General features: G+C 51.6%; 2 protein-coding genes across 3 annotated transcripts in view; both read right to left on the bottom strand.

Annotated features, from left to right (window-relative positions):
• Positions 1-54, bottom strand: part of ZNF22 (zinc finger protein 22) — a 4,546-nt gene extending 4,492 nt beyond the window's left edge. The window contains exon 1 of the mRNA XM_014587550.2: positions 18-54. The gene's annotated coding sequence lies outside the window, so the exon portion shown is untranslated. The remainder of the gene's footprint in view (positions 1-17) is intronic.
• Positions 55-5,457: 5,403 nt separating this feature from the next.
• RASSF4 (Ras association domain family member 4) overlaps positions 5,458-13,923 on the bottom strand; it is a 32,634-nt gene continuing 24,168 nt past the window's right edge. The window contains exons 7-11 of one of the 2 annotated variants that reach the window (XM_006147678.3): positions 10,867-10,968; positions 10,538-10,589; positions 9,115-9,236; positions 8,149-8,246; positions 5,458-6,941 (exon numbers count right to left, since the gene is read on the bottom strand). In XM_006147678.3, the coding sequence (XP_006147740.1) occupies positions 6,881-6,941; positions 8,149-8,246; positions 9,115-9,236; positions 10,538-10,589; positions 10,867-10,968 (435 nt within the window). In that variant the 3' untranslated portion in view covers positions 5,458-6,880. The remainder of the gene's footprint in view (positions 6,942-8,148; positions 8,247-9,114; positions 9,237-10,537; positions 10,590-10,866; positions 10,969-13,923) is intronic. The other variant, XM_027771509.1, reaches the window with a different exon arrangement.

Genomic DNA, 13,923 nt, shown 5'->3' with positions numbered 1-13,923 from the left:
GGCCCAGGCCCACTCACCGCGCCCGCCGCCCTCGCCCACCGCGCGCCTCTCGCGCTGCCGGAAGCGCGGGCCGCGCGGTTCGTGGGCGCCGCCGCGGTCGCTCTAGGAACCGGGCGGAGCGACCCTCTATGGTTTGGGGCCCACCTCGGCGTGAGTTCGTTTTTTCTTGGGACTGTTTGTTCCCTCTCCCACCCTTCGCGAGGCGTTGGTGACCTCAGGACCACCGACGGTGGCCACCTCTTCCTGTGGTCGAGGAGCGGCCTCCAGGGCTGGCAACCATGGCCCGTGTCAGGGGGAGTCCAGCCTCAAAGCGGCGTCATTTCTACCCACAGTGAGCAACTTTCTGTAGATACTGAGTATTAAGAGAGACTTCTAGAGAGCCTAAACTGTTTCTGATATGTTCGTGAGTCACATTATTTATCTCCCCAAAGCTCCTGCAAGATGAGTATGAGCATACTCTGTTATCAGAAAAGAGAAATCTGGTCAAGTGCACAGTTAGTGGAGGATCCAGGATAGGCCCAGGTCTTCCCAGCTCCAGAGACTCTTCATTTTCAGTGCACCCTCTTGTTTCTCTAGTTCTCTTGGTTCTCCTCCTTTGTGCAGTCCATTATTTGTCCTCCCCGCCTGGGTCCCTCATTTCCCTGGAAACTATCAGTCTAGTGGCTTCAAATGCCATCTCTATATACTGAGGACACTCACACTGGTAACCCCAGCCTCTTCATGGGATGTAAATACTATTGAATTACAGATTTGTTCACCTGATTGATGACTCAACAGCCCCATTTGCAGAATAATGGATATCCCAAACCTAACACATCCCAAACTGGACTCTTGACCTTCCTCCAACTTGTTCCTTCCATGGTCCATCCCAGCAACTCCATCTTTTCAGTCGTTCAAAGCAAAAACCTTGATGTCATTGTTCTCTCTCCTTTTTTACCCAAAGCCTACATTCAGTTCATCTGCAAATTCTGTTGAGTGTGCCTTCAAAATAGAATCAAGCCACTTTCCTCTACACTGCTGTGCCATCCACCAAGACACCATAGCTTCCTGTGTGCACTGGCCACCTGACTGGTCTTCCCACTCTGTTCAAGGCCCAGAGTGATCTCTTAAAACTCAAACCAGATCTGGGAATTCACCAAGGGCTTCCCAACTCATTAGAGGAAAGTCAATGACCCGACAGTGGTACTTGAAGTCCATCATGATCTGTCTTTTTGTTCTTTGTTGTGTCTGCAGTGCTAAGAACAGTGCTCAGCAGGTAACAGGCACTCAAGAGTTATTTGTTGAATGCATGCATTTATAAAATGCATCCATTGTCTACAAAGTGCCCGTATCTTTTCCCTGATCATTCATCTTTACCAAAATCAGGGATCATAATTACTGTCTTGCAAATCAGTAAAATGAGGCAAGTGAGGGAGACTTGCCTGAAGTAATACACCAAGTGATGGCAGAGGCTAGACAAGATCAAAGGCTCTTCCTTTCAATCTGGGGCTTTCTTCTCTGTGAGGGAGCTGCCTCTGCAGATGGCAAGGCAAGATATGGAATAAGAGCTGGACAAGGAAGTTTAACCCCAAAAATTGAGATAATATCTGAACTGTTGTAGAGATTAAATGAGAGGATGTGAGACTTTAGCACAATGCACAACACAGTAAGAAATGTGAGCCATTGTTATTACTTTGATTGTTAAATTATTATTACAAATTGTTGGTGCTGGTGGTTGGAGGGATTAGAGGTGAGGGACAATAGCCAGAGATGGTTTGGAAAAAGTTTCAAGAGTAAAAATGACCGGTTGGAACTGATTACTCTGTACATTCAAATAATAAGATAATTGTATTTCAAAAATATTTTGTGAGTGAGCTAGTCATGAATTAAAACTACTAATTCCATGTCTTCATTAAGGTGGATTATCTCCTTTTCTCAGTACTGAAAGTAACTGGGCCAGGTGCAAAAGGCCCAGAGGTATAGATCACTGGGTAAAGAAAGATGAATTTTAAAAGGGAGAGAAGAAAGTCAAGAAATAAAGGAATGTGGTGGCTAAGAGTAGACAGGGTAGGAGGTAAGGATGGAGTGAAAGAGGCAGAAAAGGATATGGAGGAGAAGGAAGGGAGGGAGGATAAAAGAGAAAAAGAAAAAGAGAGAAAATGGGCACAGTATTATACCTTCAATTTATTAGTATAATAGTAGTTACCACTGGGGATCAGCAGGTGGTTAAGGTACTGGACTCCCACATGGCCATCTGTGGTTTGAGTTCTGTATCTGGTCACTTGAAACTCACTTGGGATGTGTGTGGATATGTGCCCAAAATCCCGAGAAGAATGGAGGAAAAGGGTTTGCAGCATGGCCATCCCCCCGGGGGATGATTTCTCACTTTCTTTCTGTCTCTCTGGTGAGTGCATGTGGTCTGTAGCAAAAATCTCTCTCTCTCTCTCTATATATATATATATATATACACACACACACACACACACACACACACACACTAGTTAACACTGAATCACTGAATGTTTATTGTGTGCTAGGCCCTATTTGAAGCACTTGTATTATCTCATTTAATATTGCCTGGTATGATTGTTCCTGAGCATTTGCTCCCTGCTTCTCTGATTTTATACTCCTGCCCACATCCCATGACTCTCAGTGCCACCTGTGAATGCATACCCCTTCCACTGGTGTTGACTTTACCATGTGACTTGCACTGGCCAATTGCATGTGAGTGGATATGAGGTGTGCCCTGTTCAGAAGAAGCGTCGAGTCACCTGTTTCTGCCAGCCTGTACTCGTCCCCTCTGCCTCGAGAACAGCAAGTTGCAAGCCAAGGGTGCTCCTTTAGCCCAGGACCCAGGATGAGAAGACACATGGAGCAGAGCCACCTATGCCCACCCGGAGCCATTCTAGTCCCATTAACATGTGAAAGACACAGATGATCTTGTATGACCCTGAGCTCTTTGGTGGTGTTACTGCAGTAAAGCTGCTGGCTCCAGACAACCTTAAAATAAAGCAGTGTTGTTATCCTTATTTTACAGATGAAGAAACTGAGGCAAGTACCTTGCCTAGGATCACACATTTATAAGTGGCAGAGCCAGGTTCTGAAGCCAATCTTAACCTATAAATACCAGTGTACCTCTCACGTAGGATTCTAGATTATTTTTAAGCAAATTAAATAATTGAAAATGGTCATACATGATACTTACAAAACACAGAGGAGAAAGGACAGCGCAGGGATGATCCGGTCTGGGCATCTAACAGTACATCTTTCTGGGGCATCTGGGCCAAGAGAGGCCAGATCCTTGGGTGACTGGGGCTTCTCTAGGAAACTGCCCTGCAGGGCTCAGTGTGCCCTGAAACCAATGGTATTTGAAAGGTTCTTTCTAGGAAGAAGAGTCTTCTTGGGGGAGATAAACTTTGGCAATATAGTTTCCTCTTTGCATGGCTTTGTCTCCTGCACCCCCACTGCCTCACAGATACATATACGGACATGGGCTTGCACACATACACACATGGAAGGAGGCAGGGAGCACTGCCGCCTTGGGTCTGTGTTTGGCAACACCAAGTGCAAGTCACCAGTGTGTCCCTGATGCAGTAGCAGGCGTGGTCCATCGCCCACGAGGGGGCCCCCTCAGCAGTGGGACCCTGGACAATGGCTCTGTCCACCAACCCGAGACTTTGCTTTTTGTTTCTTTTGGGCTCTCTGGGAAAGGAAGCCCTGGGAATTCCCATTCCTGGCTCTGCAGAAAATAGCTCTGTCAAAGGCCACACAGAAGGGCACACATGCGCGCTGTGAGTCTCAGGCACATCAGAGCTGGCTTGCTCCCAGGCACTCGCAGCTCGTGGGCCTAAATATAGCACGTGCGTCTGGCTGTTTTTACACTCGGAGCTGCTTGGCTCTGACTAGCTGGGCTTCCTGCCTTATCAGGGCTGAGGGGCTGAGGGCGGCGGGGCTGCTGCCCACCACTGCACCTGACGAGGATGTCCTGCTCCCTCCTCCGCAGCTGCAAGGTGCCTGCTTCCCCAACGCTCAGGGCAGATTTTGCATCGCTGGTTCCTCCATAAATCACCTAGTTGCACTGGATTCGCCTCAGGCCTCGTTTCACTAAGAAGCCAGATGTATCCTGGGTGAATGTGTGGCTTTATTTTGACAGCGATAAAGGCTTTAATGCATTCTCTGATAAACAGTTCCAGCAGGTAGCGTACGGTTATGACCGAGGAAAAACAAGCTGTTTTTTTGATCCCTTCTGGTAATTTGTTCTGGGCAAACAACCTTGTTTTTCCTGAGGCCAGTCCTTTTGCAATCATGTTGATTTCACCCTGTGCTGTTTATTATTCTCTCTGGTTCCCGAGGCCTGGCCTGGGAAGATAGTTCTGTTTTAGGAGATGACCATTTCTGACAGGGACCCATGCTTTATCACTGGGTACCTTTATGACCTATGAGACTAGTTAGCCAGGAGCATATAAGAAATATTGTAGGCTCTGTGGAGAAAGCAAGGTGGGGTTCCCACATAAACCAGCGGGAACACACAGGCCAGCCCCTAACTGACACAGTGGTGGGGTGAGCTGAACCAGCAGCTTTCCAGGTGGCCTCTGAAAAGCAAGGATGGGGTGGATAAAAGATTTGTGAATCCTCCGATGATTGCAGAAGAGAGGGCATTTTCCCCTTTTCTGTGCGATTTGCAAGAGATTTTTTTTATATAAAGCTATAATATTCGGAAATTCATTTTGATAATATCTATTTCAAAAGGCTTTACACAATATTTTAACAACCACAAAACTAAACACAACAGGCCCATGCTTACACAGTTTCCTGCTTTGATGGCGGGCAGGTGTGCACCACTAGCCTACACCACCACACGCAGCCTCAGACCTCCTTCTCAGGAGCTCTCCTGTCCCTGCTTGCCTGGGATCCTGACCCTGTCTGGTATACCAGCCTGCTTCTCCTGATCCGGTAGACCCTGAACGCAGGGCAGACCATGGCCGTCTTTGTCCCTCTGAGGCTGAGCACAGGCTGGGCACAGGCAGTCCATCTATTACTGCCAAGTAGATGGAAATTTATTCTAATCCTGCAGTTGTAAATATGGGCTGGGAAGTCAAATTTCCTGGGGAGGCCCTGTCTGATTCACTTTTCACTTTTTTTAGGCTCTGCCTCCAACCCATATGAGCCCCTGCCTGGAAGATTCCTGAGACCTTCTGATGCTTAAAAGCGACTCTATCTCTCACAGTCTAGGGTCCCTCAGGCCTCCACTAGTGACTTCTCCTCGATGTCTGCCAGCTGCCTTGCCTCAGGCCCTACCCCAGTCCCCAGGATGTGCTTGGACCTGGAGTTGTGTCAAGGACAGTGGGCTGGAGGTCTTCTGCCTCGGCTCCTCCGCCACTCACAGCCACACACACTGCAGGATGCAAGTTGCTGAGGTTAGAGCAGGTCAGATGGGCACAAGACGGAACAAGAAAATGAAAGCTTTGTCCTCACTTGTTCAGTTCAACACAGCATGCTTTTATTCAGCACCTGGGAAACTACGTTGCCAACGGAGAGTGGACCCAGCAGAGCTGTGGGCAGGCCTCTGCAGCATGAAGGAGCTGGGTCGGGGCACCCGGGGAAGGCTGCACCCGGCTCGGTGAGCCCGCGCTCTGCTCCGTGAGCCCCCACGTGCAGGCCAGATGGACTCTCGCCTATCTTCAGAAGTCTTTACGGTTCTTTCCCGGTTCTTTCCCTTACATCCGCCATCCACAGACCCCAGTGGGAGACGATCTGGCCTTCACTCTTCTCGTTCTGGACAAACGTTTCCAGTGACTGGTGTAAACTGTTGCATAGTTTTGGAAGGCTTTCTCGTTCTGTCCAGAAATTTTTCATCAGTTGAGGAGCACAGATTGTTCAGTATTTGAGCTCCCCAGGGAGCTCAAAGCTCTTTCTCGACAGACGCTTCTCCGCATTACCCTGCTTTGATGGGAAGTATGAGAGCTGCTCTCTGCTCACAAGGAGAGGATCAAGGAGCACAAGCCCAGGGACAGCAAGGGGCACCAGGTGTCCACAGGACAGAGGAGGGGACGGGGCTCAGTACTGCCCCTGGAATTGCCGCAGTGCAGCCCCTGGCCTCTCATGCACCCGGACGGCATCGCTGCAATGCCATGTGGACTGCTTCCTCCACGTGATCAAATGGATGCATTTCTTGCAGCAAGCTTCTTACAAGAGTTCTTTAGGTCTTGCTGAGAAGACTTACTTTTACAGAGAGAAGATGGGATGCTCGTGCTCTTATTTCTGGTCTGACCTTTACACCAGGAGTGCTGGGATGTGCAAAGGTCATGGGGTGATATCAGGGCTTGGAGCCCGGGACACCAGGGTGAAATGATTGCTGGGAGAGGGCATGTCCCACAGCTGCTGGCCGCCTCAGCGTTTCTCAGCAGAGTCCTGGGACGTGGGAGCAACAGAGATCACATGGATCACGTGGATGATGAGCACGGTGGCTTGTGGCCCTGCACGGACCATGGGCTAGGCACTGCCAAGTGGGGGAAGCCTTTGCCACAGGTGCTAGCCAGCTGCTGCTCTCTTGAGCAGGAGAGGTGTGGGGTGAACGAGACAGGCCAAGTCATATAGCCATGTAACGTGGCCGATGCCAAAGTTTCAGGGCTGCCAGTGGCCCAGGGTGGCCTCGTGCACAGACCCCAGCTAGCATGGCTGGCTCCGCAGGCCCGAGGCTGCTCCCTTCAGTGCTCACCTTGGAGCCAGGAGCGCAGGGTGTGGGACTCACAGTACCTGGGCTGCAAACCAGGAGAAAGCAACACAGGAGCTCCAGTCCTCAGCTGGTGGCCAGGAGTCAGCGTGCCCAGGCAGGGCCCGGCCACCCCGACTCAGTGTGCACTTGCTGCTGGGGGCCCCGGCAGAGGCAGGCTCTGGGCCCCTACTTGGCCTCCACCAGCTGCTCTAGGCGCCGCAGCATCGTCAGACGCAGAGCTTGGAACCTGGAGGAAGACACAGTCGAGAGGACTCTCTGAGGCTGGGGGGCAGGGAGGTGGGGGCAGAGCGAGGGGTCACAGGTGCCTGGTTCAGGAGAACACTGCTCCCGACTGGCTGACCAGGAGGAAGAGCCTGGCCTGCTTCCTCAGACACAGCCTGAGCCGCGTGAAGCTTTAAAGCAAAATGTCACCATTTCCATTCCAAAGACTCCAGTATATGGGCGATGGAGTGGGTGGTGGAAGAGCAGGCGTCAGGAAGCCTGTGTCCCAGCCGAGCTCTGCGGTACCCTGTGCTGCCACCCCTCTCGTCCTGGGCGTCGGGGTCCTCTCTGTGAACCAAGTAGTCTGACCAGGTGATCCCCCGGTCCCTTCAGCTCTAAAACCCTACAGTGACACAACTGGCTGCACAGTGGCCAGTCCCCATGATTGCCGTGGGGGGAGAGGGAGGGTCTCCAGTGAATCCCTGGGCTGACCTGTCTGCACAGAGGAAAGCCTGGGGCAAAATGTGTTTTCCAGGGGTCATTCGGCCTGAAGCCAGTGTGCAAACCAGTCCCTGAGCAGCAAGTCCTCTCCTTACTAAGGCAGACTCCCCGGGCCCTGGCTGAGTGTCCACTTCCTGTCATACCAGGCTCCACCTTGCCAAAGGACAGACACATCAGGACCCACAGCTCCTAACCTCACACAGCTCCTGCCTTCCCCAGGAGCCAGGCCAGCAGGTGACACGGCTCACCTTTCCATGGACCTGGTCTCCTGCGCCTGAAAGTGTCAGCTGGTGCAAGAATTCCAACAACCACTATTTTTTGGCAGCCTCAAGGATTCTGGCAAAGTCCCAGACCAGGCTGAGTCTACATCCAGCCGGTCCCCTCCTCGGTTGCTTTTCCAGAGCCCTGTCGCCAGCAGAACTCAAAGCTCGATCTAGCGCCCACCCATGCTCCAGCCTGACTCCTGCCCAGGTTTCTGTGACTTGTGTCCCGTGCTGGTGAAGATGCCGAGGCTGGATGGGCTGCATCGTTGCCATTTTGGCAGACTGTCACCCCAGCTTGGTGTCAATACTAAGCAGAGGGGCCAGAGGGCCATGCCAGGGAGCCAGGATGAGCAGGGCTCCCGGCACTGCGAGGGCTGCCGGTGAGAAGCCGCCCCAGCCGGCGATGGTACTGTGCCGTGTGGACTCGCCCTGATGTTCGGGCCCACGCTGGCTGTAAGTGCTGCTTACTTCATGGTCAGTTTGATTATTTCTCTTTCCTCCTCTTCTTTTAACTTTTCAACAAAACTGTCCAGCACTGGCATTTCAAACTTAATGTACTGAGCGACCTAGAAAATCCAAGAACATTTTAATGTGCTTTAAATTAGGAGCCAAGATGTGTTTTCTTCTCCTCATGGCTTCCACAGTGGCCGATCCGGCCAACGTCTGGTATCCAGGACAGCAGCTGCCCCCTGCCCACCCGGCCCAGCACTGCTCTGCTGTGTACAGGAGGGAGGATTCTTATCTCGAAGGCATTATCCCTGGGAGGAAATAGTAAGCTGAATATTAGGAAGAGCATTCAGTGTTGCTGCCTGGTCACACGGGGTTCTCTGTGGGTGGGGCTGGGATTGGTGGGACCACCATTGTTTCTAACAATGGAGTGAAACTGCACCAGCCTGGGAACAGCCTGAGGGATACAGGGCCACCAGGCCTTCCCTGCAGTCTAAATCCTTAGGCCTCTGCTATACAGAGGAGTCTGCAAATGTTCTCTGTGTCTAGCCAGGACCTCGGCTGTCCCTGAAACAGACACCTCCCTTGCTTCCACAGGTCTTGGTCAGGCCCTGGTCAGGCCCTGATCAAGTCCTGGTCGGGCCCTGGTCAAGTCCTGGTCAGGCCCTGGTCAGGCCCTGGTTAAGGAACTCTCGTGTGAGTCTTTAATGCAGTGACAACATGGATATTCCAGTGAAGGATGAGGAAAAGGACAGGACCATGGTTTTCCAGGGCCAGGTTCTCGTGTCCCCTAATCCAGCCAATGGAGCTGGTGGCCACTGATAGGAAGAGGTAAGACTGGGGCCATCACTGCTCTTGGCTTGGGGTCCCTGGAGACATTGCCTGAGAGGGCTCTGGCCAAGGTTGCCTTCAGAAGCCCTAGGAAGCTCCCATGTTGCCCCCTGGCTCCCCTGGAGAGCAGGTCTCCCTGGATCTCAACCCACTCACGTCATGGGGGACTTCCACGCCCAGGTCGGCTTCCATCAGGAACATCCTGGCGATCTTCTCGCACGGCCCATGCAGGATCCTGGAAATCAGTGGGTACTCACAGTCTTTTAATTTTGTTCGTTCTGCAAAAGAAGGTGGTTTACAAATTCTCGGGCTGTTAGGATTGCCTTCCTGCTCGAGGACAGGTGCTGATAGAAAACGTGTGCCCAGTGGAAATGGATGCTCATCTGTTGACGGTAACACGTATAGTATCCTCAACTGGACTGGTGCAAAGTGTATTCGTGGTGGGTAAATTCACTTTACAAGCTCAATGATGTACAGTGATTGAATGGATAAGATAAAATATAAAATAAATAAAATAAAATGTGTGGAGTCTGGGGAACCTTCTGCAGATCTTGCCAAGAATGCCACCCTGAGATGTGTGTGACTGCTGAAGGGAGGCCGATCTGCCACCCTGACATACAGAACTTCAGCAGCCGAGCAGAGGCCGATACTGCAAAAGCTCTCTGCCCTCCCCCATCTGCCCCAAAGCAGGACATAACCTGGTAAATGGGTCTCCTCTCCCTTCTCTGCCAGGAAGGACAAGTTTCTCATCAGAGACAACCTTAGACGCCAGAGAATCTGCGCAAACCCTGCTGAAAGCAGCCCTGCTCTCCCGTTAGGTCTTCCTTATACTGAAGCATGCCCCTCAGCCCCTGGCACACACATACCATCGCTACCCCGGAAGCTCAAGACCCCTGTCCTTTCTTTTGTCTCTTGTCTAAGATGTCGTGTTTGGTTAAGATGTCATATAAGCCCCACCTCTTTGAGGAACTCATCCCTGACTGCTCCTGGTGTGTGATTGATGCCCATGGGAATACATTTCTCGCTGTTCTTCTCTCGTTAATCTGACTTTTTGTCAGTCTAATTGCTGGGCTCCAGCCAGTGCACCTAAGATGGTGGAAGGAAGGATTCTCTCCCCCTGCTATGCTGTCATTCAGCCAAGGCCTGACTTGGAGAGGAACAGGAGCCCAGGGTGGGAGAGAGGAAAGCAGAGGGGAGGGCAGGGCATGCTCAGTTTCTAGCAGAACTAAGAGGGACCAGCAGGCTTTGCAGCAGCAGCTCTGTCTCGTGCCCCTTGACATGCCCCCGTGCCATGGCAGGGAGCTGGAGGACCATTCATCTCACTTGAAGAGGCTGGAGAAGCAGCTTCCCATACAGTTCTGGTGGGTTCTGAGAGGGATGGCAGGGGTGCCTGGGTTGGGGCTGCGGGGAAAGGCTGGTAGTGGGAGGCATAGGGTATCCCAGGGTGAGAAGGGTTAGCTGCCCTGAGCCCAGCAGCAAGCCATCTCAGGCCCCCTTGGGAAGGGATCCAGTCATGGAGCTTGCTGAATGGACGAACCTTTGCTTTTGCATTCCAGGAGCAGAGGCGCGTGGCACTTACCCCCAGACTCATGGACGATGTAGAGTGCAAACTCGCTGGGGCCATCTTCTACCTGCGCAGGCAGTCACAGGAAGTCAGCCTTGGCTTTTTGAGATGAGAGCAAAAGAAGGTCTCCTGGCAGTAACCACACCCCCGATGTCACCCACAGTCACCAAGCCCCTCCCTTGTTTCTGCTAGAAGTCCCAGAGACACCAGCTCAGCAGAGGAAACTGCTAGGCTTCTAATCGAGAGCCATGGGCAGCTTTCTCTGGTCTTCTTACCTCTCCCGCCAGTGAAGGACGTGCCCCCAGTGGGAGTGGGGATGGGACACTGCTGGAGGCCAGACTTACCCTGAACTTGTTCAGCAGCAGGGTGAGCACTTGCAGGGTTGTCATGGTGCTGTTGACCCTCACGTTGGTCACGGACCCATAGGCAGGAGTGAACACGGAGGTCTGTGTGGGCAGGGGCTGGTTCAGGGCAAATGTAGCGGGGTCTTGGGCTGAACAGACCCGAGCAGCAGGTGGACCTGGGATCTAGGAACACCTGCTCCTGTCCATTTCAGGCGGTCCCGCATGCAAGCTGTTTCTAGAGCAGGGGGCACTTAGGAAGCCATGTTAGCTCACATCCTACAAAAGACCCTTCAGAAGGTGCCTACAGATGTGTAAGGGTCAGCTCTCTAGGTTCTAAAAACCAGGGTCCTGGAGGTCATTCACAAGGGATGGGAGGACCCAATCCTTCCTACTCTTTCTGTCAAGCAAGTCACAACGTGTCTGTTGATTCTAAGGCCAATTGTAGGCCAATCTATCCCCTCCTCTCCGTCCTCCTGGTGGGCCCTCATGGAGGCGACACCTAAAACCTATGGATTACCCTGTTGGTGCTGGGTATCCCAGCAAGTGTGATTCCTCTGCGGTAAACAACTTCTTGCTTTCCAAAACCAAGTTCAAGTGCACACACTCCTCTATGGTCCTCACTCTTTCCTTAGGAGATTACTGGGGCTCAGGGTCCTTAAGGAACCTGTTGAGTATCCCCAGCTGATCCCCATCAGGGGTTCCAGAGACAGACTCCCACTTAGACCTGCTTCCTCCATAGTTGACTTCAGGTTAGACAGAAAGGCAGGATTAGGCTTTCGGTTCTCAGGAAGCACAGAATAGAGGAGGCAGGCTGTTACAAAGAGACAAGGTCTTGTCAACAAGATATTGTCCTGCTTCTCCACGAAGCTGTTTCTCAAGATGGCACCAAGCCACTCCAAGTAGGAACAAGGGTCCCGAGGCTGCTTTCCCATCTCTAACCATGACTTCTCTCTAACAGAACACATTTCGATCCCACTGGTCAGGGCAAAGCAGCAGTAACAACTACCGAGTTTAGCCCAGTCTGGAGCAACTCCCGAGTTTAGCCCCGTCTGGAGCAGTCCTGCAGCCTGGAACAGCTGGACAAAGGACCAAGTGAAATGACAGTGCACAGTTCTAAGACATCCCAGGAGTCAACTCTTTTTCCATTGTTGTCTGTGACTCAAGGAATCTGTGTCCTGCTTTCTTTCTTTTTTCCTTTTTTTTAAGAGAGATTTTTGCTATAGGGCGTGTGCGCTCACCAGAGAGACAGAAAGCAATAAATCACCCTCCCAGTGGGTATGGCCATGCCTCAATCCTTTCTCCTTTATTCTCCTGTTGAGATTTTTGGGCACGCACATGTACCCAGCATGAGTTTTAAGCTGTTGGATCCGGGACTCGAACCACAGTCAACTATGTGGGAGTTCAGCAACGTAACTATCATGCCATCTGCTGGTCCCTGCACCCTACTTTCTAAGCACACTAATTCTGTCTCGATGAGAGTGAGGTGGACAGAGGGCTGTTGTGTAGGGTTTCTGTTTGAGAGCCCCTCACTCAGCTGGAAGATAAAAACCACTGTCCAAAATGCCCACGGTCCAATTCCATGTCCCGAAGGCAGTACACTGCCTGGGAGAGTGGATCCGCTTTCCATGAGTAAATGTGTCACTAGGAGGAAAAGCTGCCCTGACCAGGTTACAGGCTGAGTAGTCCTGCCTGGAAGGGGGCTTAGTGGACATGAAAGGATGTGATGAGAACCCTCACTGCTCACCACGAAGGTCATGGAGCGCTCGAGACACCCTGTGCTTGTGACACTGGCAATGACTAAAGCGAGGCGCAGAGCCAGACAGACTTCTCAGAGGTGAGTGACGTCAGGGCGCCAGGGCTAACCCCCTATTCAGCACCTGGCGCAAGACTCGAGGTGGAGCAAGCTTTCTTTTTTAGGAACACAGTACTGGAAAGAGCCTAAACTCACACAAATGTCCTTTGGAAATTTTTGAGTAATTTCCTAAAATAGTATGCCAATATTTATTCAAATACTAGTAACTGGTACTTAACATTTTACAGACTAAATACCCTCTGGAATGAGATTGAAAATATAACCAGGTCATAGTGTGGTTCCTTTGGCCTACCTACACCCTTCTCAATCTCTGCTTACCCTCAACCCTGGCTCCTTCTTCAGTCTCTCTCTACTTGCTGGATTTTCTTGGGCTTAGCAAAGGTGACCCCATGGTCATTCATTAATGCTTATTGCAGGGCTGGCCTCATGACCCAGTGGTTAAGGGGATGGCCAGCTGGAGTTTGAACCCCAGTCATGGAGGCTTGAAAACCATGCCAAGCGCATGTGTGTGCGTGTCTCAAGCCCACGGAATGGAGAGATGGAGAAGGGTGCTTTCTCCCTCTCCTCTTCTCTCTCTCTGTTTCTTTGGCCTGAAAATGTGCCCTCTTGCAGAATCAAAATAAAAAGCACTGCAAACCTAGTGGGAAGGGAGGTTTCTGAGGTTAAAATGAGATCCCTTCAATTTGTGGAGCCTAGTTCATTTTGATCTTAAAGTCCCAGGGACCCCCAGTGGCTTGAATAGTCCCTGAAGGTGGAACCTGGGCTACCTGCACCTCCAGATCTGACCTCGCAACCTCCCCGTGCCCCCTCCTCGGGCCCCTTCTGCTTCCATGAGTCAGCCTCTATCAAGGCCAGCTGCCTACGCTGCAAGCCTCTGCTTTATTCCAGCACGGCAGGATACGGCCTGTGACAGGACACTCCATCCAGGGCCGCGCCTACTTGCCACTCATGCCGTTTATAGTAACAACCAACTTCTCCTTTTACAGTTCCGTTTGTTTACAGGATGATGTCATCTGGGGAAGGCGATCTTTTCCTGAGGTCAGTACAATGCCTGCTTGGACAAAAGGCGGAGTGCTGGGAATCAGGGGCCCGTCAGGTTCTCTGGGATAGGACACACGTGTCCCTGGGCACACCTCAATTAGTGGCTTAGTTTACCCACCCAGTGAGATACGCGATGTTCCCACAGAACAATCAGTTGAGCTCTGGTGGAAACCTTGCGGAAAGTGACCTCCTTCGAGATGAAC

Source organism: Tupaia chinensis, unplaced genomic scaffold, assembly GCF_000334495.1.
Source record: "Tupaia chinensis unplaced genomic scaffold, TupChi_1.0 Scaffold000217_1, whole genome shotgun sequence".
In the NCBI taxonomy this organism is placed as follows: Eukaryota; Metazoa; Chordata; class Mammalia; order Scandentia; family Tupaiidae; genus Tupaia; species Tupaia belangeri.
Note: the sequence above shows the minus strand (reverse complement) of the source record. Positions and strands in the feature narration are given on the sequence as shown.